Source organism: Oryzias melastigma, linkage group LG4 (genome assembly GCF_002922805.2).
Source record: "Oryzias melastigma strain HK-1 linkage group LG4, ASM292280v2, whole genome shotgun sequence".
Taxonomy (NCBI): domain Eukaryota; kingdom Metazoa; phylum Chordata; class Actinopteri; order Beloniformes; family Adrianichthyidae; genus Oryzias; species Oryzias melastigma.
This window is the reverse complement of record NC_050515.1, coordinates 974,745-999,729: the sequence shown is the minus strand read 5'-3', so window position 1 is coordinate 999,729 and position 24,985 is coordinate 974,745. Positions and strand designations below refer to the sequence as shown.

At 40.8% G+C, this 24,985-nt stretch overlaps 1 protein-coding gene across 5 annotated transcripts in view; it reads right to left on the bottom strand.

Moving 5' to 3' along the window:
- Nucleotides 1-24,985, bottom strand: part of LOC112150170 (cyclin-dependent kinase-like 5) — a 58,849-nt gene that overhangs the window by 3,543 nt on the left and 30,321 nt on the right. The window contains exons 4-18 of one of the 5 annotated variants that reach the window (XM_024278204.2): nucleotides 19,491-19,536; nucleotides 19,267-19,403; nucleotides 19,066-19,186; nucleotides 17,220-17,279; nucleotides 14,204-14,294; nucleotides 13,930-14,119; nucleotides 9,315-9,395; nucleotides 8,388-8,554; nucleotides 4,855-5,899; nucleotides 4,427-4,528; nucleotides 3,973-4,078; nucleotides 3,249-3,372; nucleotides 3,029-3,134; nucleotides 2,838-2,906; nucleotides 1,843-2,042 (exon numbers count right to left, since the gene is read on the bottom strand). In XM_024278204.2, coding sequence (XP_024133972.1) covers nucleotides 2,859-2,906; nucleotides 3,029-3,134; nucleotides 3,249-3,372; nucleotides 3,973-4,078; nucleotides 4,427-4,528; nucleotides 4,855-5,899; nucleotides 8,388-8,554; nucleotides 9,315-9,395; nucleotides 13,930-14,119; nucleotides 14,204-14,294; nucleotides 17,220-17,279; nucleotides 19,066-19,186; nucleotides 19,267-19,403; nucleotides 19,491-19,536 — 2,424 coding nt within the window. In that variant the 3' untranslated portion in view covers nucleotides 1,843-2,042; nucleotides 2,838-2,858. Of the gene's footprint in view, nucleotides 1-1,842; nucleotides 2,043-2,837; nucleotides 2,907-3,028; nucleotides 3,135-3,248; nucleotides 3,373-3,972; nucleotides 4,079-4,426; nucleotides 4,529-4,854; nucleotides 5,900-8,387; nucleotides 8,555-9,314; nucleotides 9,396-13,929; nucleotides 14,120-14,203; nucleotides 14,295-17,219; nucleotides 17,280-19,065; nucleotides 19,187-19,266; nucleotides 19,404-19,490; nucleotides 19,537-24,985 lie in introns of those variants that run through there. The other 4 variants (XM_024278200.2, XM_024278201.2, XM_024278202.2 and 1 more) reach the window with 4 other exon arrangements.

The window sequence follows — 24,985 nt, the reverse complement described above, 5'->3', positions numbered from 1 at the left end:
TGGTTTAAAGTCTCCTTATGACTATTTTTTGAATAAAAAGTAGTGTTTTAATTATCATAGTGAAGTTCTTAACCAAAAATCCCACAACCTAAACATCTTAAAAAGTCATTTTTGAGGGGGCGTGGCTTTTGGAGCTGAGCTGAGTAGCTCTACCAACCCCCCCCCCTGTCTGATTATGATAGGTCTGTGTCTCGCTAGCGTAAATCTTCACCGCTGGTACATAAAAATGTCCATCAATCTGGGTAATGTCCAGCCGTATGGTTCTGATCCGGATGTCAGCTGGACGAGGAAGTGAAGATCTTCATGGACAGAACTTCCTCCAAAATCCTGATTCTTTCTCCTTCCAGTTCACCAAAGACTCTTTTAGCTAATTCTCCAATGTTTATTGACTGTGATCAATACATTCAATCATTGGTTTCTCAGAGTTCTTGATAAAATAATCAAAGCTAACATCAAAATGCTCTTTCATTGATTTACAATCCTTTCCAACGGCGGCTCATTTGACTGCAGTCAATGTGAAGATACCATCTTCTCTTCTCCAGAACCTGAACTAGACACTAGGAACAGATGAGGGTTTAGTGCATGTGCAGCAGAGCTGTTGATGGAAAGAAGATCATTCATTCAAACAGAGTCTGTCCAAGACAGTTTGATTGATTTAAAAGGAGTAATACTCGGAAATGCAAAAACAAAATGACTTCTTATTACATTTGTTCTCTTTCAGAAGAAAAATGACACACATACATGTTAGAAACTCAAAAACCACGATTTTCATCAGAGGGGACTTCAAAGATCCACATTGATGAGCTCCTGAAAAAAGTGAAGCCAAAACCCCAACATTTGCTCTCCTCAGAAGTCCTCTCAGTTCATTTCTTTTTAAAGGCTACAGCAGCTCTGCTTCCATCCACATTGTTTTCTGTGTGAGCGCCGTCATCGACAGTTACTCCCACCCCCAGCATCTGAACAAACTGCCATTTATAAATAGAAACCTGAATGTAGCCTCAGACACCAGCTTTGTGAGAAGCCATTGAGGCACAGCCATGACAGTCAGTTCAACACTTCCAAGTGTGTGGCTCCTCGGTTCAGGAGACGTTTTTGCAGCTAACTCTCGATGCGTGGTCAGCTCCTGGGTTTAAGGACACTTTGAACGTGCAGCATCAGTCAGACGATTAGCCCCTCCTTCATCTCCTCCTCATCCACATCAATCAGGGGCTTCCTGTCACTGGGTGAATGAAAAGATCAAAGACTGAAGATCACAGAGGGACACGAGCTGCCGGGCAGATCCATGAATTGAATTGTCACGTCTCTTTGTGTGTTCAATGAAGACTTAGATGCAGTTTAAAGACCAAGATTGAAAGCAAATTGTTTATTTGGTGGAAAATGTTCTTCTTAACCCATAAAGATCCAGAGCCATTTTTTATTAAGAATAAAACGATGTGGAATGCACCATCAACCAAGTGGATCACATAAGTCATGTCTGCTATTTTTCTGTTATACTGATGTCACCATGGGTCTTTATGGGTTAAAGGGCATCCAAACTACTGCCTGAGAACTGGAGCGAGTGAGGGGGATGACGCAGCTCCAAACAAATGAAGTCAATTCAGTTGGTATTTTTTTTAGATACGGATGAGCCAGATGTCGTCATTAAGCAGTGATTGGTCCGAACAATTTCTATTGCAATCCCTATTGCCAATCACAAGTGAGCTTGTTGGAAAGCCACACAAAAAACTCTGATCATCAGAAAAATAATTCCCAGGTAATGGTATAAATATTTTTGTTCTATGTGCAACAAATTTCAAACTTTTATAAATATATTATTTAATAGGAAATGCAATGCAAACCACCTGATGGATGGTTGTGATTTTATTTATCTACACAGACTGAGATTTACTCAAACTGTAAGACTTCTTGGTCTGTAGCCGACATCACCGTAGACCGCTAGTGCCCGTCATATATGGGCCAGTCCCGCCTGGATCAGTGCGACACGGTCTGAGCCGACTGAAAACAGTGCAGCTCCGTTGACAGTCGCCCCGGCCCCGATGGTCCTGCAGACGGGAGAGAGGGCTCAGTGAGCACCCCATCCACGGTCCCGGAGCGGCGAGGTCCGGGCGGCACCCGCTTTATAGGACGCAGCAGCCAGGACTGATAAGCTATGTTTGTGCCATTGTAGCAAAGCAATAAACAGGCACTATACCTTTCCAATATGGCGTCCAACCTTGCATACGCAACAAGCTAGCATGCCATCTCTAGTGACAAACGTCATTGGGAGTAAGCCTCTAACGTTCCTGTTTGGTTACCCTTTAAAAAGTAAAACAAACTTAAAATAGAATGTATTTAATTAAATGGTTGTAAATCAGGAGCAGATGAAAAAATGCAACTGTAGGAGTGAGGTAGAAGCTACTGTAGAAAGCCACAATTCATCTGATATATCCACTTGCAGACAAATAGATCCATGTACGTCTTTGTTTTCCTCCTCTGAGCTGATATCTGGCTCCAAGTTGCATGGCTCCAAGATTTTTTTGTCATTTTTGTTGCATGTTAGGTTAGGGTTGTAGCTGTAAGCCAGCAGGAGAGTGTGTAAACAGATTGATGATGGGGAAGGGGACGGAGCTTACTCCGCCGCCAACAGTCCAGCCAACAACTCAGAGGTGAATTTCGAATGGACTCTTGCTGCTCTGCACAAACTATGTCTTAGAAAACAGCACAGCTTTTTGGGATTCTTACAAAAAAAACGACATAATCATGATTAAAAGACCACTGGGAAGGCTTTAAAATAGATCAAAAGATGATCTGAGTGTGACTTTAAAACTACAGAGGAGGACAGAACAGGGAAGACTCACAGCTTGATGCTGTTCTCTGGACTAAACACGGGGAAAGGACATTTCTTGATGACAGAGAGCCCTCCATCGCTGTTATGAAATTTAATGAGAGAGCAGATGACTGAATGTAAGCATGATGCAGCAGCATCAGGTGCTTCCACACGGTGGTGAAAGCAACACAAACACTGCAGTCACTTTTCAGATGGACTCACCATTTGAGGTTTTTTCTTTTTCTTCTTTATTGCTCTGAAGAAACCCTGCTTCCCCTTTTCTTTGGAAGGTTCAGAGGCGTTCAGGACGACGGTATCCGGACCGGTCCTGGCGATTGAGCAAAGAGAGACACAGCGTGATGTTCCCGTTGACATTCTACTGGCATTGTTTCAGTGAGAAAGAGACAGAGAAAGAACTAGTGTTAAAAAATGTGGTATTTACCAGGGGTCGAATGCAGGCTGACGTTTGGAGTGATTGGTCAGACTGCTGCCGTCCCCGGACAGAGCAGAGGCACGGCCCTGAGCCCTGCTCTCGTGGAAGGAGTTGTCTGGCCGGGGAGAAGGGACTGTTCAACAAAAACAAAAATCCGGTCCACTTGTGTTTAAATTCACTCTGTGACTGCGTCAAACCCGGCATGCTCGGGAACGTTCTTTTTAGTGGCCAAACTTACTTTTGTTTAATTTGCTCAATTTTCTGTTAGTTACCAAGTAAAAGTGATGCTACAGAGATAATTTTGGATTATCTTTGATGAAAGATTTGAAAGTAAGATAAAATCAGAGGAAATTTGTTATGTTGTTAAAGTGATTTATGCTTTGGTATAATTAATATTGTATAAAAGCTGAAAAAACACCACAAAAGTCAGATTTGTGTGTGAATTTTGACCAGGTGAAGTTTTTGAAAGGAAAAAGTGAGTTGTTTTTAAATTAAACATATTCTTAGACTTAATTCTTATTGTTTTTAGCTTTTCTGAAAATGTATTACATAAAAAGGTGCCAAAATATTTGCAGGAAGTGACAGAATTTCTCCACCAGCTTCTTTTGTTATATTTTATAAGAACTCAATGATTTTGTCATAAAGTTTGATTCCATGTGGGACTAAACTGCAGCTTTCTGATCTGATCTAAGCTCCTGGTTTGAGTGCAGCAGAATAGAGGCACCAAACAAACCTCTGTAGAAGCTGCCCACCCGCCTCGGCATGGATTCGCTGTAGATGTTGCGGTTCTCTTTGGAGGAGCCCCCATCTTCAGCCTGCTGGTCATGATATAAGCCAACCTAAGTCACAGTAAAGCATCTTATTAGACAGCAGCTCTTGGGGGGGGGGGGGGGTGCTTTGCATGCATCTGTGTCTGAAATGTTACCTCTATTTACCTACCAGAACAAGACAAAAAATCAGCTGATCACTAATATCTACTGTGCAGACTTTAAAATGTGCTGTGATGGCGAGCTTCACTGTGCTATCATAACAAGTCACATTAGAGGGAAGCAAAGCACACAGAGAAAATGAGGAGGCATCTGATGCAGAGAGACAGAGCAGTTCCTGACAGCAGTATCCACCCACATCCGCTCTCTCAGAAGACTGGATGTGGGCGGGGAATGGTGGGTGCAGGCAGAATGTCGGACCTCGCTTTTTTGCCGCTGTGTGTGAAAAGATGCAGTGTTGTCCCTTGTGGAGTCCCTTATTGGGGGTCTGCTGTGGGTGACCTCAGTGGAAGCCTGCTCACTCTGTTAATGAAGACATGATGAAGCATGAAGAGAGCTCAGCACAGAAGCAAAAGCACAAACCATTTGACCTGCAAATACTAAATATATATATATATATTTACACAGAAAGCATGATTCATCATATCTGCAGGAAAGGCGGGCTCTAAGTACATGCAGTTTTCATAGCTACACAGATCCTGCATTTCTGTTAAAGTGGGACACCAAGTCCCTGTAAAAAGTGAGACATAAATTCTGCTGCAGCAAAATCACATCCTGGGTGCACAGACGCAGCTCTCAAACAGGACCTGCTGTGGTCATGCGAGCTTGGATGCGGGCTGGTCACTGACCCTGCTCATGTCGTCTTCTCTGGACGAGCTGCCGGAGTGGCGCGGCAGCGTGCGGTGCTGCAGCTGTGGAGACAGGAGCTGCAGGCTGCTGGCTCTGGTGGGCAGGCCCTGCCCCACCGACAGCCCGTCGTCCCCCCCGTGCGTCCTCTGGTGATCCCTCCGTACATACATGGAGTGGCGGTGCGGCCGCTGCTGGGAGGAGAAAGGGCTGGTGTACCCCTGGCCGTACGACAGGGGGTCGTGTGGGGCGGACAGAGAGTGGCCGTGGCTCCTCTCCATGCTACTTTCCCCTGCATCCAGGCTGTCCGGCGACTTTGCCTCCTCTGAGCTCTTGTGGCGGGTGGAGGAGCGCCTGTAGGAGGAGTCCAGCGTGTTGCTCTCCCTGTCGGAGCGCATGCTGCCTCGACCCCCTGTGCCGGGTCCCAGTCTGTCCACCCTTCGGGACGCTGGGCTACTTGGAGCGGTGAGGTCCAGACAGCTGGAGGGAAAATACCGTGAAGTTGGCTCGTCTGCGTACAGATGCACGTCGTTTAAGTTCCCCACCGACTTGGCATCACTCAGCGTGCCGTAACTCTTTGACAGGTTCAGGTAGGCAAACTTGGAGGAGGAGGGCATGGAGCTGTGGGACTCTATGTAGTTGTGTCGGCTGTGCTTCTCCCCCGACTGAAGCGTGCTGGTCTTCCCTTCGACAAACGAGTGTCTGTTCTGCTGCGAGCGGAAGTTGGATTTCAGGTACTTGGCTCCAGGGCCGTCCGACACCTTGGACCCCAGGTTCATCTCAAAGTCGCCTTTGCTCTTGGCCTCGCTGGAGCTGTGCAGATGCGGCAGGTTGCTGCTGGCCAGGTCCATGCTGCACGCCGTGGAGTGGTTGAAGATCTGAGGCTGGTAGTTCTTGGGGTGCAGGGTGGGGCTGAGGTTCATGACTGCAGACATGTTGCCGTTGAGGAAGGCGTCATTGCTGGAGTGGACGTCGTCGTGTCGGGGTAGGCTGGAGCACTCGCGGCTGCTGGAGCGGTGGCCTCCTGAGCTTTTCCCTCCGTGACTCCTGCAGGAAAACAACATTTACATTTGAACAAATCCAGCAATCATCAAAGCGGACAGCCCTGTGCAGATGACAATACCCATCCCTCTAATTCCGTGTGTGCGTATAGAAAAACATCAGACAGTAACACATCATGTTACAATTTCCCATTGACTGTATATATAGAACTGGACAGAGCAGGTGTGACATCATCCAAAGAAAATGCCTTACCTCTGGCTCCAGCAAAATGAAGCCAATTTAGTCGCTATATTCCCAGATGACAGTGACTTGTCTGAGTCAACGTTTCTATGGAAACTTCAGTCGCCAATCAGCCGTGAGCTTGTTGGAAGTCTACCCCCTTTCCACTGAAAGCAGCTCAGGAGGAGCTGCCAACCAAATGTTTGAGGTGGGGCAGTAGGCACCACATGCTACTGAGGCATCTTATAGGTCAGTTTATAACTTTAAAAATGTTATTAAAAAACTTAGGATTAACATAACTGTGTTAAAAAAGGTATCACAGCAAGAATGGTTATTTTGATAAATAGAATGATTAACTAATATATTTATTTCTCTATTAAAGTCTAAGAAATGTTGGCTTCTTGGAAACACTGTGTACTTCCTGTTTGAAATGAAAGTGAGGAGGGATCACTCAGTCCAGTTCTGCTATATAGTCAATGATCCGGACTAAAACCAGGATCAGTGCTGTCATCAGGTCTTCACTTGCTGTTTCTTAGAGAACAGACTTTAAATCTGTTTGTGTTTCAGTCATCAAAGCACGCCTCTGACATGTTGGTCCAGACCCTGAAGTTATCTGGGACGGACCTTCTGCTGGTTCCCAGAGTCAGGACCAAACACAGTGGAATGTTACATTCATGAAGCTAAAAACTGGAACATTCTTTGTGATGCTAAACAACCCTCTACTCTGAAAATGTTCATGTCCAGTAAAACTGTTCTTTGAGCTGTGTGTATGATAGCCGAGAGTCTCTCATCTGCACTCTTCTCTTTTAGTTTGGTTTTGAACTGATTTTTATTTTGTTTTAAACTTATATTGATTTTACAGTTTTAATTTTGTTTGCTGTATACAAGCTTTTATTTGGTCTTTTTCCACAAAACACACTTAATGCCATGTCAGAATGATTGACAATTATCTTCATTCCAACTATTCAAATTGAATCAAAATTTGCTATTTTATTTCTAATTTTAAAATTATTCAAGAAAACACAAATATTCAGCCCTGACAAGAACACGATCAAATATTAAGGTAAGATTTGGTTCAATGTCTAGAAATCGAATTGAATCGAATCAAATCAAATCAAACGGTATAAAAAGATGTCAATGTTCAGCTCTTTTGGTGAAGTTGTGAGTGGAAACAAACCCCACAACTTGTGAGAAAAGTCAGCAATCCTGTTTGGAGAAAAGAAAAACAGCATTTCAGGGGAGACTCTTTATTCTGTGACGAGGGGCCATAATTTGGAAACTTTTTTTAATTTTCAAAACAAAAACACAATTTATTATTATTATTTAAATTTCATTTTTTAGAAAAAAATTATGTAGAAAAAATTTAAGCATTCTTATTTAAAAAAATAAATAAATCTGGGAGGGCTGCACGGTGGCGCAGTGGTTAGCGCTCTCGCCTCACAGCGAGAAGGCCCCGGTTCGACTCCCGGCTGGGACCTTTCTGTGTGGAGTTTGCATGTTCTCCCCGTGCATGCGTGGGTTTTCACCGGGGACTCCGGCTTCCTCCCACCGTCCCAAAACATGCATCATAGGTTGATTGGTGACTCTAAATTGCCCCTAGGTGTGAATGTGTGAGTGTCTGGGTGTGTGATTGAGGCCCTGTGACAGACTGGCGACCTGTCCAGGGTGTACCCCGCCTTCACCCTTCAGTAGCTGGGTTAGGCTCCGGCACCCCGCGACCCCGAAAGGGAAGAAGCGGTCAAGAAAATGGATGGATGAATAAATCTGGGAACATTTTCCTTACAAAACACTGAAAAAAAAGCCATCAATCATTAATCACTCTGAAAGCTGGATATTAAATCTGCCCAGGTTTTTTGTTATCTTTTCATTTCATTAAAAAAAGGTGAAAAGATTCTCTGCTTTTAATCTGAACTTGTGCTGGTCTGATTCTACTACCTACAATGTACAGAATTCTTCAAAGCAGACAGCTGCAGAACACAGTTTCACAAAACACGATAATGACTACAGACTTGTAAAGAAAGCCACAATAAAACTGTGTGACATTTCAAATCCTCAAAATTGTGAGTCGTGACAAACCAAAGAGAAATAGCCTGAATTTTCTGACAAAGGGCAGGGCATTCTGCAAAAATGTCAGGAGACGGTGACTCCTGCAGATAATGTGGATAATGATCCTCGGGTGTTGTTACAGCAGACTCTCAGCAGAACTCCACTGGTCACATTTGCATAAGAAAAACATCATAATCACAGTGGCACAGGACTAAACAAAAGAGAGACGCCGACATGCTCAAAACCCAGCGCCGCGCTCCCCGCTGACCTGCTGGGGGTGTTGTTGTCTCCGTGGTGAGGCTTTCTCTTGGAGGAGCGGGCGGGTGTGGGGGTGGGCGGGCCGGCCCGCTCCACCAGCCGCAGGGTCTGGAAGGTGTGGTGGTTCAGGCACTGCTCTGTGAGGAAGCGCTCGGTGGGGTTGAGCAGCAGCAGGTTCTGGGGCACAAACACACAAGCAGACCCCGTGAGTTCTGAACGGGAACAAACCCAGGCGGCTCTGCTTTGATGAGTCATCGCTATTATCCTGAAAGTCAGGCTCCTGCTGCAGTTAATTCAACAAGGCTCATAATGAGCTGAATTATGATTTATGACATTTGATTTTTTTCTCTCTCCTGCCTGCAGGTGTTGGATAAATCCTCATTTTAACCAACACTTTTCCCTTCATTGAGCCTTACATCCTGCTCAGGCCTCCCAGTGCATTCTGGGTAGGGGTCATTTGTCTGTCACATGAGCCATACCCAATTGCAATAGAAATTAACAAACATGATTTGGTAAATCGTGTTTGATCTTAAGCAGCCGTGACCATTAGTGAGAGTGAAGCTTGTCATCTCTGAAGACAGTCCCGGGGTGACATTTGCCAGCAGTGAGTCATTATCTGCAGTGAAAAGTGCAAGAGCACGAGTGTAGCCCACATTCCTGACATGGAGCTCTTGTTTGCACTGCAGATGGAGAAATAACAGCAGTGCTGGGTGGCTGCTAGGAGCTGAGTGGTGCTGAAGCAGTCACAGCAAGTCACAGGCATCAGCAAGTCACAAATGTCATAATGAGGACGCACTTATGAGGTACAGATGCATAATTAGCTCTGAAGTTACAGAACATTTGTTTCTTTTTATACTTACTGACATGCTGTGCAGGAACAACGTTAAATGAGTAAACACTAATAAATCCATCTCTGTAAAGGAGCTGCAGCCCCCACCTTCAGCAGATCGAGCAGGCCTCCACCGATGATTCCCAGGTACCTCCGCTCCAAGGTTTGAGGATGGTTCACAGCAGGGAACTGAAGCATGGAGACATAATTACACTGTTAGGATTCCCTATGTGACTGGATGAATACTTTTTCAAGAGAAATGACGGAGCAGCCCTCATATGAACAGATGATCAAATGCAGTTAGGTCATTGGAGTTGGAATGTTGTCTGCCTCTATTTTAGATAAATACAGACACAGCTCGGACCAGTGGCGGTTTTACACTGAATTACTCCCCGAACGAGACCCTCCCTAGTCCCACCTCTACTCACGATTCTATTGAATTACGATTCAGGAGACAACAATTCGATTATGAAACATTTATCAATGCATCCCAAATCTGCATTTTGTTTTTAGAAATGTTTCTCTTTACTACAAGACACTAGACCAATATGACTTACTGTTCTCCACCAAAGTCCATTTTTAAGTAAAGAAAATATCAGTTTACTTGTTTCACATTAAAAATATTTTGTTTTATGACCACAAATCTTTCACAGCATCAAAAGGAAAAAAATGTCCTGAACTTAACAACCTTAAATCAGATAATGTTATCATTCGCCCAGCTTTAATGAAACGCTCTTTAAATAGTGTCTTGCTAGCTGCACATTGTAATTTCACAAATTTGTTGTGTTTCCTACATATTTGATGTTGGTGTGACATAACTTACACATGTGTGACTTTTGTCCAATTGACCCTCAACTCTATGAAAGCCAAAGGCTTCCAAGCGGTCGCTTTAAGTGAAGTGGAGGCCAGTCGGATGAGGAGATCTGGAGGTCAGCCATGTTTGTGTCTCTTTAAATATGTCAGAGCGAAAAACGCTTTGTGTTTAGTTCCGGTTTAACTTGAAATCATATATATTTTTCGATTATCAGTTATTTAAAATATTTAAAATTGAAACACTTGGCTGTATATTATGTTGTATGCATTGTTTATGAATGTTTCATTGTTGATTTATCATTTTACTTTTGCTCTTCGTGCTGCCTCTTGGCCAGCTTGTCATGGTGGATGAGAACTGGTTCTTAACAGATTTACTTGGTTAGAGAAAATATATGTGTGTTGGTGATAATTTATAAGACAGAAAGTAAAAATGTAAACTTGCCCTATAGAGTTCTGAGTCAGTAAACTGAGGCCAACAGAGCGCTGAACTCAGAACAGCACAAAACTGCTAGTGGTCGGTTTAGCTGGTTAATGATTTTTGGATGCCAGCACATATAGTGGTAGGTAGTTTCTCCATCTCTTCTGTTTGATTGACAGACCTGTCATTCTGAAAAGTGGCGCCTTAGATTTAGTTTATAAACATCTACAGGACCGGCAGGGCCATTACATCTTAAATAGGAAGTTGAAATAAGTCTGAAAGACTTGTCAAATTAGCAATAACTTTAGTAAAAATAAAAACATTTTTTTCAGTCTACTATCTAAAAATTTAAAAATTGACACATTACATTTCTTAGGTTCAGTATTTTACTACTAACTTTTGTACATTAACTTTCAAACAATAACTTTGATTACTCATTGAACCTTTAGACTGAAGTTAAATTAAATAAGTATGTTTTTTAAATATAGTTTTTAGCCAAATTCAAACATTATATTTTATTTTCTGTGTTCTGGGTGTACATGTTATAACTGGGCATAACCTAATTCTTCTCTGAAACGATCTTAGACTTCTTATCTTACTGTGTGTCAAAGTTTTTCACATATAGACTAGTATGCTACATTTTAGTGGTCTAGTCTTTTTACCATCTGTCACCACCAGAGGGAGCTCCAGTGTCTGTGACATTAATGCTCCAGCATGCAGAGGTAAAGTTATAATCCAAAACTCTGTTTGTCTTGTGTAATAATCTTTTTACAAACTCTAATTCTCCTAGAAAACTTGACAGGTAATAAAACTCAACTTTTTCTAAACAAATAAGTCAGCCTGTTTGTTCTTAGCTGAGTCTGCCAGTAGCTACAGACCCAGGAGCTCAGATCGCTGGATCAACACTTCTTCCATTTCCTAATGATGAAGGCTCAGGTGCCTTTGGACTCTTTTAATGATGAAAAATGATTCTCCTAGTCTTCCTGGGTTTGAACATTGATACAAATCTGTTGCAGATGTACAGAGCTCTCTTTCTGCCGAGTGGCTCGAGTTTCAGTTTAACACACTCAGCCGTGAAACTTACATAAGCAGGTGTGTAACCGGCCCAATTATATCCAATGTACCGAGCTGAGCTCAGACGGACTTGAATCAAACTGCAGAAGAACTAACACAGGCGATCTGTAGCTGAACGGTAAAATGTCCTTGACATTTGGAGGTAGATCAAAACTGTGGGAAACTTAAAGGAAGAACAATAAGAAAAAATAATGTTTGGTTTATTGAGGAATGAAAAGTGAGAAAAACTCAAAACTTCTTTTTTATGCAGTTTTTTGACAGAAAATTCAATTTAATATTTTTTGTTATTGAGATATTTTAAATCCCTTTAATGAAAATCCACAAAAAATGCTGCAATTTTGTTTTTTTTTAATAAGTAATATAAACTATGATTTGATGGGTGAATTGGTAAGTTACTGTTCACAACAATCTTAGTTAAAGAGAAAACTGAAGTGAGTTTTAGGTGAAAAGCCCCTTTTTACCCACTGTCTCAAATTTGATTTACACATTTTTAACATGGTGTAACTGTATTATAAAGAACTATCAACACATTTTATTATTCTTTAAATACAACAAGTAATCATTTAAAAGAAATCTATACACCACTCACCATTAAGCTTTAAAAATTATCTAATAATTATTTAATAATCATTTTCCCGCCAAAAGGGTTTTTAAGATTTTCTGGAAGCAGCCATTTTGAAGTAAGCAAGAAAAGCCCCTCTACTGCCCCTAGTGGAATGATGATGAACTACGTGACAGTAAAAGTTATTTACAATGGGTTTAAGGAAAGTGTGGATCATGCTAATGAGATGAGGGTCTTAGAAATGCATGGATAAATACAATACAAATTGTTATATATAGTCAAGGATTAAAGTCTCTTAAAGCTGGTTTGTTTCATAAGGATTGGCCATCGCATCATTGCGATCTTGCGTCCCTATCACAATCGTACGGTCTTTGCTCATATTAATCTTGGCTGGTTTCACTTGTAACTGTCTGTGATAACTGCGATGATCTTCTGAGTGGCGTTTATCCTTGTCAAGTCTGATGATGAATAGTTTTTAGCGTTTTTTTTTTTTTTTACGCGATAAATTGGGATCTTTGAGATTCAGTTTTACATAAAGGTTATTTTTTTTAATATGGAAAGTTTTCCAAGCTAGGTGTTACATCAGTTTTTTTTTTGTCTTTTATAAGACTAAACGAACCAAATTACTATACTATACTATACTATACTATACTATATTATACTATACAACATTACACTACACTATACTATAAAAAAATGATAAAAATAAATAGTCAGAATGAAATAATGTCTATGCCCTTTTGTGTTTAGAGCACAGTCATAGCGGCCATCTTGGGACATGGAAATGGCAATTTTCTGGATTGAGTTTGATCCACCATTGCGTTTTCTAATTACTCAAAATAAGTTCAGGTTAAATAGCCCATTGTACTACGAGTGTAAAAATCCAATCCTGGGTGATGTGATGTTTTTACATTTCACTGCAATTGGGGTAATTTCCCTTCTGACCTTGCGACCAATGAACAATTGCAAATCGCTCTGAAGTATAAACCGGGCCTTAATGACAGAACTACATGCTGTTTTGATTATTCCCACAGGGATTACCATTTTGAATGGAATATCATTAAAACAAACTCATATCATTTGGAAAATCCCACTCATCATGTGGAGACTGAACACTTCTCAACCTGGGTCTGAATTTATGGATTTAAACTCTAATCGATTTGATTTGAAATGGCTTAATTGTGACAGGAGATCAAATTTCCACTTTGGTTTAAAGCTTTCCTACTCTAATAGGAGAAAGAAAGAGAAATGCGGTGGAGGGAGTTTTTATTTTTCACTGCGTGAGTCCTAATTATAGCACTCTATGTCCAACAGACGCCTGCTTTACTGGTGAGACCTTTGCAATCTAACAAACAACTTTATGCATTTAGCTGCTGAAGTTCTGCCATTTAGGGCTGAACGAGGAAATGTGTTTATTTAACCAGTTTGAAAAAAAAACTGCTTCTGCTTTATTAAAAAAAAGGTGTTTGTTTTAGAGAATTTTGAGTCAGAGAGGCAGTTTTCAACCCCATATTTATGTCGGAGGTTATAAAGGAGGGAAGGGAGGATAAAGCAGGTCTGATGTTCTGCCAGCCTTTCACGGAAGACTTACAGCCTCACAACCTTCCTTCATAATGCATACAGGATACATAATACACGATGAGTCAGTGTGATCCAATCAGTCACGGCACAGAAAGCTCCGCCAGGGAAAAAAAATAAATAAAGCACCGAGTGAGGAGACATGGCAGGGAGAGAAAATAAACAAGAAAGAAGAAGAAGAGGAGGAGGAGGAGAGACGTCAGGGAAGGATGAAGTGGAGATTGATGGAAGGCAGGAGGAGAACATGGAGGCTTCACAGACTCGAGGAGCGGCCCTACCCTCAGCCCGTGGAAGCGGGGGTTGTTGTAGAAGAGCTTCATCTGCTCTGGGGGCAGGGGTCCCAGCACTTTCTGGATGGTGAAGAGCTGGTCCAGCTCACTCTCTCCTGGGAACAGAGGCTGTCCATCACTCAGCTCTCCTAAGATGCAGCCCACTGACCACATGTCCACCGCCTTCCCATAGGGGGCCCTGCAACCACACAGGATTTCAACTGACAGCGAAGGAAACACGGCAGCTTAATGACCGCGGTCCTGAGAAAGGCTGGAAACAAACCCGAGCAGCAGCTCCGGAGAGCGGTACCACCTCGTGGCCACATACTCGGTGTAGTTGGCGTCAGTTCCCTCGGAGAGATTACGAGCAAAACCTGGCAAAAGAAGACAGAGAGCATTCTGACATAATGAGGAGCACAGGCACATCTGAGGAGGCTCATTAGGCATCCGGGGTGTGAGTTACAAAGTGAATAAGTTACGTCAAGGCGGCACTTGTGGAGCAGACATAATGAAGTGGTTTTATTACACGAACTAAATTATGATAATAGAAACATTTAATTGAATCAGGCCAGCACAGCAACAAATCCATAATTCAAAAAGTGGATTAACAGCTTCAGCTGCAGGCAGGAGAAGGCCAATTTAACAAAACGTTGACAGTTTGTTGTTTCATTAAAACACAGTCACACTTTTCACTGTATATTTTGGGGAACAGCCGACAGCTTAATCCACATTTTTATATATATATTTTTTAATGGAAGTGAACAGAATTGTATATATAAGGGCAGCTTTGTCATGTAAGAACAGCAACATCAGAAGCATGAAGTAAATAATTGATAAGAAATGTCAACCAAGGTAATTAAAGATCCACTCCGATGAAATTTGCGTTTTTAAAATTTTCCTTTTAGCATTTTTCTGGATATGGAAGACTTATATAGACAAAATTAAGATAAAAATTGTGTTTAAAAGTATGTAATTATTGGATTCTGGAGTTTTTTTAACAGCTGTCATTCTGTATTTTGGGGTCGTTTTTTCAGGTCCTGTATTGTATTCTACTTCAAATGTTGTACTTGGAACACATTTGAACTGTTTTCAATTTTATTTGGAAGTTCTTTTCATCTTAAGTGTTACATTGACTTTTACTTTCTGTTACAATAGCTTTTTTCTGGTAATGTTACTGGTCTTATATTTTGACATTTTGTTTAAAAACTCTTGTTTCTTTTGGGTTTCTCATGTCAGATCAGATATTTGTTGATGTTTTCAGTAGTGCTGTCAAATTATTATGTTAATCCTGATTAATTAATTTCAGACATTTACAGACATTTAAGTCTTAAACTTCATCCAAAGCCCTTTTTTCGAACTCTGAACATTTAGTTACATCTTAGATTGTGCGATAATTTGCATTGGTTCTTTTTTTTTTGTTAGATTTGTTTTGTTTGTTTGTTTTTATGTTGTTCTTGTTTGAAAATGAAAATTGATCAGATGGTTACTTCTGTGTTATGCAAACCTGGAGGATCTTTTAATCCCGTAGTCATTTAAGAAAAATATAAATATTAAATAAATTATTAGAACTTCAGTCCTGTAATATTTTTACATTTAAATTGTTTTTCTTCATGGTAACAGCTTCAGCTCAAGGCACGCGAGGCACCAGCTCTTTTTTTTTTTGAGAAAAGTGATCATCATGAAAAGTAAAAAATAATGCATCATTTTAGAGAGAAAGTTTTTGTCCAGATGATGAAGCAAAAGCTTGTTTACGAAAATATCAAAGTCAAAAGTCTAAAAGTTCAATTCCTCCGCTATTTTTCATTTCTTCCTTCTTAGATTATCTTTTCTATTTTTTCTGATTCATTCCTCTCTTTTAAATGATTGAATTGGTATAAATAGGTATGAGGAAACAATAAAATCCCTCTCATGGCTCTAGTACTGTCTTGTTGTTGTGGTAAACTGTGGAATAAGGTATATCAACATTTGATTTTTGGCATTAATAAGACATTTTTGTTCTATATTTTTTTGGTTGCTCAAAAAAGCGTTACTTCTGTTTTTTGAGTTAGTAAATCAGAGGACTTCGTCTGGACCTGACGTTTTTTTGGGTCGTTTTTTTTTCTTTCAGGAATCTGGCTGGCTGGCTGCAGCCAGAGAGCCCCTGTGGGGGTGAAAGCCGGCGATCTGTTCAGAGTCCTTCACCCAACAGTAGCCGGGACAAGCTCTGTCAACGCCGCGGCTCCAGCATTTAAGAAATTAGATAGGAGTTCAGGACACAAACGCTCGCATTGGATTAGAATTCTACCTGCTCATCGAGTCACTGAAAATTTTGCTTGTCCAAAGCTGAAATTCAGATAATTGAGCTCAGGCCGCACCTTCCACTTCCCTCTGCTGCAAGACCGCCATGCCTGTTGCTTACACCACACCGCAGGACCTCAGATTACATCGTTACCATTGACTTATTAAAACTGACCACCTCTGCAGCGCGAATCGCGTTCGGCGTGAAAGCAGCTTAAGGTGGAAACTTTTGGACCAAACCAGAGGACATCAAATGTAAAAATCAGAAACAAACATGAAGAATTAAAACTGAATTTATACAGTAATGTGACAGCTTTCATAGCTATAGGTTTTTCAAAGTTGTGTTACTGACAAAATCAAAAGTGATTAGCAATCATGTCAGAAAGGTGTATATTTGAGCATGAGATTGTGACATATTGCCTTCTGATGCTCCACTACAAGAGTGTATTGCTGCTGCTGCTGGTGGTTTGGCTGCGTTTTTCTGCTGATCGCTGCTTTCCAGACGCTTACCTCACACGCTGACACTCCAGATGGCGTGGGGTTTCTAACGGCGCATGAGACGCTCTAATCTGTTACACAGGAAGCAGCTCCTGCACGCCTCACGCAGGTGATGGGGAACATCTCAAACGTGCCCCTCTTAAATGCTGCTGGTTCCCAAAGCTGCTCGCTTTCTTCCACCATCAGAAGAGCAGGAGTTTAAAAATACAGACTTTTGCAGCAGAGACTGCTCTCTCTCTGGCTGACACAGAGCAAGCAGCAGGTCTTTAGTCTCTCCGGACAGATTGTCTGCATGGTGCTGCCATGTTTTACGTTGTTTTGAGCACCACGAGAGTGAAACAAAGCTTGATTAGACTCTTGTTTCCTAACAAGATTTGATAATTGAGATGAGGGCAGTGTGTTGGAGCACATACAGCTTTAAATAACCAGTCAAAACCTCCCTGTTTTCCTCTGAAACACTGGTTTCAGCTTTACTTCCTTTCTGAAGGGTCATCACAACTTGAGGGTTCGACCGAGATGCTCACCAAAGTCGCAGAGTTTCAGGACATCATCGGAACTGATGAGAAGATTTTCTGGCTTTATGTCTGAAGAGGAGGCACACAGAGGAGAAGAAAGCTCAGTACAGGCAGCGTCATAACATCAACACTTCATCATCAAGAGCTTCAGTCCCCACCAGCTTATCTCATCGGGATGTTATTCCTTATGAAACGACGGAGAAATCCGAAACCCATTTGGAAAAGCTGACAGATTGATACAGAGAAACCTAAAAACTCTTCAGCAGGCGGTGTCATATGCGTGCCTGGGTATACTACAGGCCATTTGGATGCCTGTTCTGCTGCTTCTATTGTGCCAAAAGCTCACATGGGCCATCTGGTTTCCTGATTTGCTGCCAGTGATTCACCAAAGGCCTTTCATGCGAACAATACGAGGCTATGATGTAAACGCGAGAGAGATTTTAAAATACTTACTTGTACTTTAAATCAGTGGTATCCAACCTTTTTTTAGGCCACCAACCGTTTTAATGTCAGAGAAAATGTTCACAAACCAGCATGTATAAAGCTGAGTCCAGATTTCCTTAACTTTTGAGAGCAAAGTTTATCTTCATGCTCTGTAGAATATCTGCTGAAGCTTAAAACTTTATTTGTACACTAGATTTTGTCTAAGGACCATTAAAATGTGATATAGATTTTCCTTGAACCCATAATTTTCAAAATGGAAAATAAAACTAAATAACAAAAATAAAAGGTCACAAAAACTGGTATTTTATAAATATAATCATAAATGCAAATCCAACATTAGAGCAACTTTATAATCAGCATCCTTATGTAGGGCTGGGCGATGTGGAATTTTTTATATCTCGATATTGGTTTTTTTCATATCAGGGGATAACGATATAAATCACGATATAAACTATGATATAAACCAAATAACTATATTTGTCTAATTTGAATGCAGTGCAGCTCAAACAAGAAATGTGTACAATCATCAGCAGTTTGTTTAGATTTAAATATTTATTTCCTGTTATACTTTCAACATAACTGGAAATCATCCAACTAGTTTTTAAAAAACTAAGAAAAAATAAAATATATATTTAAAGAAAAATATATATATATATATATATATGTTACATGGAGAAGAAGGAAGTGACCGCGGGGGTAGGGGTGACTCACGTGCGTTTGTTTACCTTGCGCGCAGACAAAGGAAGCGGAAAGGTCCAAAAAAATTTACCAAAATCAGAGCTAGCAAACAGGATTAGATGCAAACATTAACATTTTCTTTCCATGTGGTCGACTAGCTCTCTAACCTTTACTCGCCAAAGAGGAGTAAATGCTTGCAATTGGTGAGTGTCAATTTCTGACCCTTCAGAATAAGAGTTTATCGCGATAGACTCATTCCTCTATCGACAAAAAGTTCTATTGCGATATATTTCGGTTTATCACCCAGCCCTATCCTTATGACCTAAGACAGTCGGTTCACTGCCTCTTTTCTGGCAAAAGAAACTTTACAAATATGTTTGTTTTTTTGTTAACTTTATTACCTCTAGGGGTTTTTAATTTAGGTGCAGGTGCTTTAAGAATGTAGTGAATGGGTCTTGGACACGATGAATTGATATTCGTCAAGATTCAGTTGGATGTGGTGGAGAGAATTGAGTAGTTTTCCAAAATAAACTTCCTTCAGAATCAGATTATAAATAGAGCAGAAATATGCCTTTTTTCTCTGTAAACTGTCCGGTAGCAGCCCAGGGGTCGGGGACCACTGCTTTACATGAATACATTATAACAAAGCGTGCAGCTCATGAGCTTCTGTGAATCCTCCCTTCTCACATTCACTGTTTCTCTTTGTTTTAAAACAAAGAGAAATAGTTATTACCTCTGTGAACGATGTCGTGCTTGTGGCACCAGTGAATAGCTTTAATCAACTGGAAGATGTAGCTGCGCACTTTCTCCGTCGGCACACCGGTGGGTAACTCCTCAAGCAGCTCCAGCATATTCTAAAAAAAGGAACAAAGTCATCCACAGCCAAATAAATCAGGAAACCAAACCAGTTTTGGCTCTCTCAGAGACGACCTACCTTCTCCACATACTCAAAGACGAGGTAAAGCTTGCCTCTTCTGCGGAAGGCCTCCTTCAGTTCCACTATGTTCTCCTGCTTGAGGGTGCGGAGCATTTTGAGCTCCCGCAGGGTTGTTTCTTTGACCTCCTCATTTTCTGCACATAGAGATGACCAAAGCAACAAAACAATGAAGCACGAGTCCGGTGAGGAGAGAGCGTGACGCCAACAGAGACTCTGCCTACCTTCACTGTCCTTGAACTTCTTAATAGCCACAATTTCATTGGTATCCTGCAACAAAAACACTTTTTACTGGGTTTGTCAGACACTGTGACAAAGAGAAATACAACAACAAAAGACAAAAAAACAGGAATTGTAACTAAAATTAGAGAAAAAAATGCTTTAATCCACAGAAAACCAGAACCCCTGACCCTGAAACATGTTTATTGTGATACAACTATCATAAAACATAGATCATCTCATCATGAAGGTCCAGGAAAACAGAAAACGATGGCCCTCATTTTTCCAAATCGTGAGCTCACCTCAAATGTCAGTTCCCTAGAGGTTTGACTGGCGTGAAGGAATAATAACGGACCAGACTCAGAAGTCAGCAGTGAGTCACCTGCCGTCATCTCTCACAAAGTTCCCTGAGAGAGATGCTCGGCCAGCACTAACCCCGTTTCTCCACATGTCCTACTTAGGCCTAGTACTTCTGCTTACGGCTCAGAGCTGTGCTCCAGTTCAATCACCACCCCCACCCTGCAAACCCCCCAGCCCTCTCTGCAGACAGCCAACGGCGGTGCGGAGCTGTCCCTCCATCCCACAGACATAAGGTGACACACAGTCAGGTCCTTATGTCAGGCAGCATAACTCAAGACCAAACAACAAATGATGACCAAATGATCTTCAATGATGATCGGAAGCAGCAGATTTACTGGAATTAGAATGCAAGAATCTAAACATAAATGATGAAACTTGATTAATATAAAGAAGTTAACCAAAACTACAAATCCATTATGTATTGAAACCATTTGCATTTTTCTTCAAAGCCAGAGAGCCACAGTGGAGGACTAAAAGAGCCGCATGTGGCTCCAGAGCCTCAGGTTGCAGACCCCTGATCTAAAACCACCACATTTGACCTGACACTGACGTCCAGCAGATGCTACTGCCAGACGCCGGCTTACACTCTGCACTCTGGGTGGTGGTGGGGACACCATCATGGGGTGTGAAACACAGTAAAAAAAAACAAAAATTGTGGATTGTGTAAAGCTTGTCTTTGTGTCCTTATACATTTTTCTATTCATTGCTCCACTTTTTCTCTCCACTTGTGCAGAGTGACAGAGTTTCTGAATGCTCCCTAACTAGGAGTCAACCAATGAAGCGTGGTTTTGGACCACAAGAGGAAGCTGGAGTGTCCGAGAAACCCATACATGTAGAAAAAGGATGCACACAGCTGCGATTGAACCACTAAGAGTGAAACCTTATCTCGCTGATAAAAAGGCTGTCAGAAGAAGGGTTTTCTGAGTCATCTCGATAAATGAAAATGAAGGAAAATATAAAAAAAGCTAAATTGTGATCGTCTTTACAAAGAAAAGAGTGGGCAGCTCTTGTAGAAGCACTAAGTAAAGACATGAATGTGTTCTGATGATCTGTCAGATACTTCAACAGAGCTTTACAGAAATAACTCCATCTATACTGTTAGCACTTTTTGCTAATTGCCTGTTATTATAGAGCTGTTTCAGCTTCACCGTCCACTTCCACTCCAACCATAGATCCCAGATGTGGCAGATCGGAGGACAAAACAGGACTTCTATCTGTCGTATTCCATAACTCCATTCAAAAAGCTTTACAGAAAATTGACTAAATAAAAGCACATGGACAAAAAACAACAGTTAAAATGTTAGAAATAGAAAAGAGACATTTTACAACCAGATTAGAAGAAAAATGTATAGATCTAAGACATTTAGCCATCTTTTTCTGGACACTGTTTATCCAAAATTGTGAATGGTAAATGGCTTATACTTATAATAGAGTGCTTTGCTACCTTCTTAGAAGGCCCAAAGTGGTTTAGAGTCACAATTCCATACACCCAATAATACTTAGCTCTCAAACATTGGTGCCAATCTATTGCCACCAGGATCAATATGGGGTTTGGTGTCTTGCCCAAGGACACATGGGTGGACAGGGCAGGAACTGAAGCCAGCAACCTTCTGAACAGGTCAGGTGTGCACCACCGCACACACTCTCACTGACATGTTAATCAACCTCATAAAAGATCTGGAGCAGGCGCGGTTCTCACTGACTCCACTGTCGCATCGTGTAGGGTGGACGGAGCTGTCCACACCAAATGTTTCCAAAAAAATTCTATGAATATCGCATTATCAAAGCCTTATCCTCTGAAATGTCTACTCACTGACATCCTCAGCAATAACACTTTAGTCCAGAAATTGTCCTGGTTTACTTGACCTAAAGCATGACAGCATTACACAACAAAGAAGTCACACTGCCCTCAGCAACATGCATTTGAGTGAGCTCTTCCAATGAAAAGTCTATGGAAATAAATGGACGCTCATAGCTAGTTTATATGACCATTTTTCGGCTCTTAAAACATAGCCATAGAACATGCGCTGCAATTTAAACCAGGTCAGACTTTGACCAATCAGGGGCTCTGATTTGGTAGCGAGGTTTGGATGGCGCCCCTTTTAATTCATGGAAGTGTCAACTATTTGTAAATTGATGTTGGAGAAGAAATTCATGATATACCCTTTTCACGGTGACGTCACACAAAATGGCGACAAGGCCGGAAATGTGAATAATAAACGCTGTTTAACACAATGTTACATAAATAATTAAAGGTAACCTTATAATTTTTTAAAGAAAAATGTACAATATTTATTTCATGAATGTCCTATAGAACTGTATTTTCATTTACTCTTGTTTAGATTGTTTACAAATTGGAATAATCCTTCAATTATTGGAGGTTATATTGAAAATATCAACCTTTCATTTGAGCAGATATTATTCTAACAGTTTCTATTTTGCTTGATGTTATTCGCACATGTTTTAAGTGCGATCGAGCACAAAAACTGATAGAATTCATGTTGGCCACATGGAACAGGTGCAGCTAAGATGCACATTGCTGCATGTTCGCCACACGAGTTTTAACTGCGCCCACGGGTAAATGTAGTTGTTGTAATAAGTATTGTTTTCTGGGGTATTTTAAGGGGTAATTGTAAAAATAGGAATGTTTACCAAGTGGCGCTGTGAATATTTTAAGTGCCGCTATGAAGTTGCGTATTTTTAGCTTTAAAAATAAGAGCGGCCAAGACAAAAGTTCAGCTCCGGCCGTACACATTTAGAAAATTATGTACAAATAATAATTTCCTTATATATATTTTTGATGGTTTCAAGTTATGTTTATCCTTGTGTACCTTTATTATCCCACAGGGATCAGACACAGTTATGAGCAACAGCAAAGGGAAGGTACGTCAGAAAACAACGCAACAGTTATTAGTTTTTCTTTACTGTCAGACACGCTGAAATTGTCTTACTTTAGCTCTATTTTTAGTGATTTTGTGAACATGGAAATGTAAGCAACTTTAACTGGGCAGAAAAGATCTTCTGCAGCTCGATGTCTCCACCTGTCGTGGAAAGCTAGCGTTAGCATTAGCATAAATTAGAAGAAGAAAATCTTAATTACCTTCATAATCAAACAAGCAGCATTCAATGTAACCTTCGTCTAACTGTGACCAGGTTATCAGAGAGAAATAATCCATGACTCGTTTAAGATCATCCATACGATTTTGGAGGAAGCAGCTTTGGAGCATTCTGCAGACAGGAATACTGACATTTGTACTTTGATTTGTGAACGATCTAAGAGGGGAAAATGAATACAACCAGGTAGGACATTTTTAAAATAAATATTGTTCAAATTTTGATTACAATTGGTTAGGTTACCTTTTATTATTTACACAAAATTGCTTTAAACAGCGTTCAGCTTTCAGCTTTCCGTTTTAAACCTGTAAACCCGAAGTCACTTTGCACACTCGCCATTTTGTGACGTCACGTGTGCAAAAGTCATAATTCTGTGACACCAAGTCTTTCATGTATTGGAATAGAGATGTGAAAGAAAAAGACTGGAATGAGATTATCGAGGTTTGCATCTCTACCAACTTTAGGTGAAGAACGTGCTAGAAAAGAGTAGAAACAGAAGAAGAAGCCTCTCCCTGCTTAGTATGAACACCACGGGCTAACCGTGATCACATGGCTGGTGTGGACGTAGCTTCAGACGTTCCACTTTCCATTCACAGGGGGAAGATTGCAACCTGATTCTTTGCTGTGACTCACAGATGAATGTGTCCTTTAAAGACATGATGGCTGCTCTGAGTGCGGTCTGTGAAACACACTGCAGATGCTGCTGAACAATCAGCATTCACACTCGTCCCACATTTCCTAGCTTCAATCTCAGACCATTTAATACAAGTCGTGTTTGTTTTTTTCATCAATTCATTTGTGAAGAATTCCAGATTTTCTGAACCTTTTAGTGTTTGGTTTTACTAGAAGATCTGTGGAAATTTTCCTTTTAGCCATCCTGTGTGTAGGACTAAAAACAAATGGGTTCAGTTATTTAGTCTTACAAAAATGACCGGTAGGCCATGGATTAAATAAGGCTTCAGTCTATCACGTATGTAATGTGCTTTACCTTCACCAGACTCTTTAGGAGTGAATAATAGACAACAATGAGAACAGTTTGATATAGAAACAGTGAAATTGTTTTATGGTTCTTGTTATTTCAGGAAACTAAGATTCTTGTCTTGTGGTCAAACTGTTGAGCATAGAAAATCAGTTCTAATTTCTAATTAACAATTAGGACAAAAGCCAGGCTTTTCATCTAAATACACATCTTTCATGTGTAATACTTTATTCTAATAGTCTGAAGTAACATTTTACTGATCACATGTATTTTAAATATGGTGAAGAGGGTCTATCAATGAACATTTTTAAGCTAAATCAGTTAAAGTCTCTCATAGTTTAATCCTCCCATCCATCCATCCATCCATCCTCAGAATCCACTGAATCCCTTTCAGAGTCATGGAGTTGTTGGGTTGTTGGAGCCTATCCCAGCTACGATTGGGGAAAGGCCGAGTTTACCCCACGCACTCGCATGCATACCTCGTGATAATTTAGAATCATCACTGAACCTGAAGCATGTTTCTGGATAGTTGGAGGAAGCTGGAGTGTCCAGAGAAAACCCACACATGCATGAGGAGAACATGCAACCTTCACACAGAAAGAACCCAGCCGGGACCTTCTCTCTGCAAGGCGACAGTGCCCTCTCGTCTAAAGACTCAGATGTTTCAAGGAAGAAGCTGTTCAGAAAATGTCAAAAAGAGTTTTAAAACAACATTTTTAAAGACAAAATCCCAAAAATGTACAATCTGGACAAATGAACACTGGGGCCTTTAGTTCAGTTTTGTCCTTTTTCTATTTGTTTTTAGTTCTGTTTTGATTAATATTTGGGAGGTACTTCTTCTTAATTTTTAATCTAAAGTTTCTATTCCGTGTAGCATTTGTGGAGCGGATCCAGCCCGCCGAGTAATTCTATCTGGCACTCCAGATCATTTTATTTTATTGTTATTAACAGCTCAATGTTATCTTGCGCTTATTTCTGACTTGTATAATTTTGGCAAAATATATATTTATGCAGGGTAAATTGAAAATTATTTAAGGTTTAAATTGG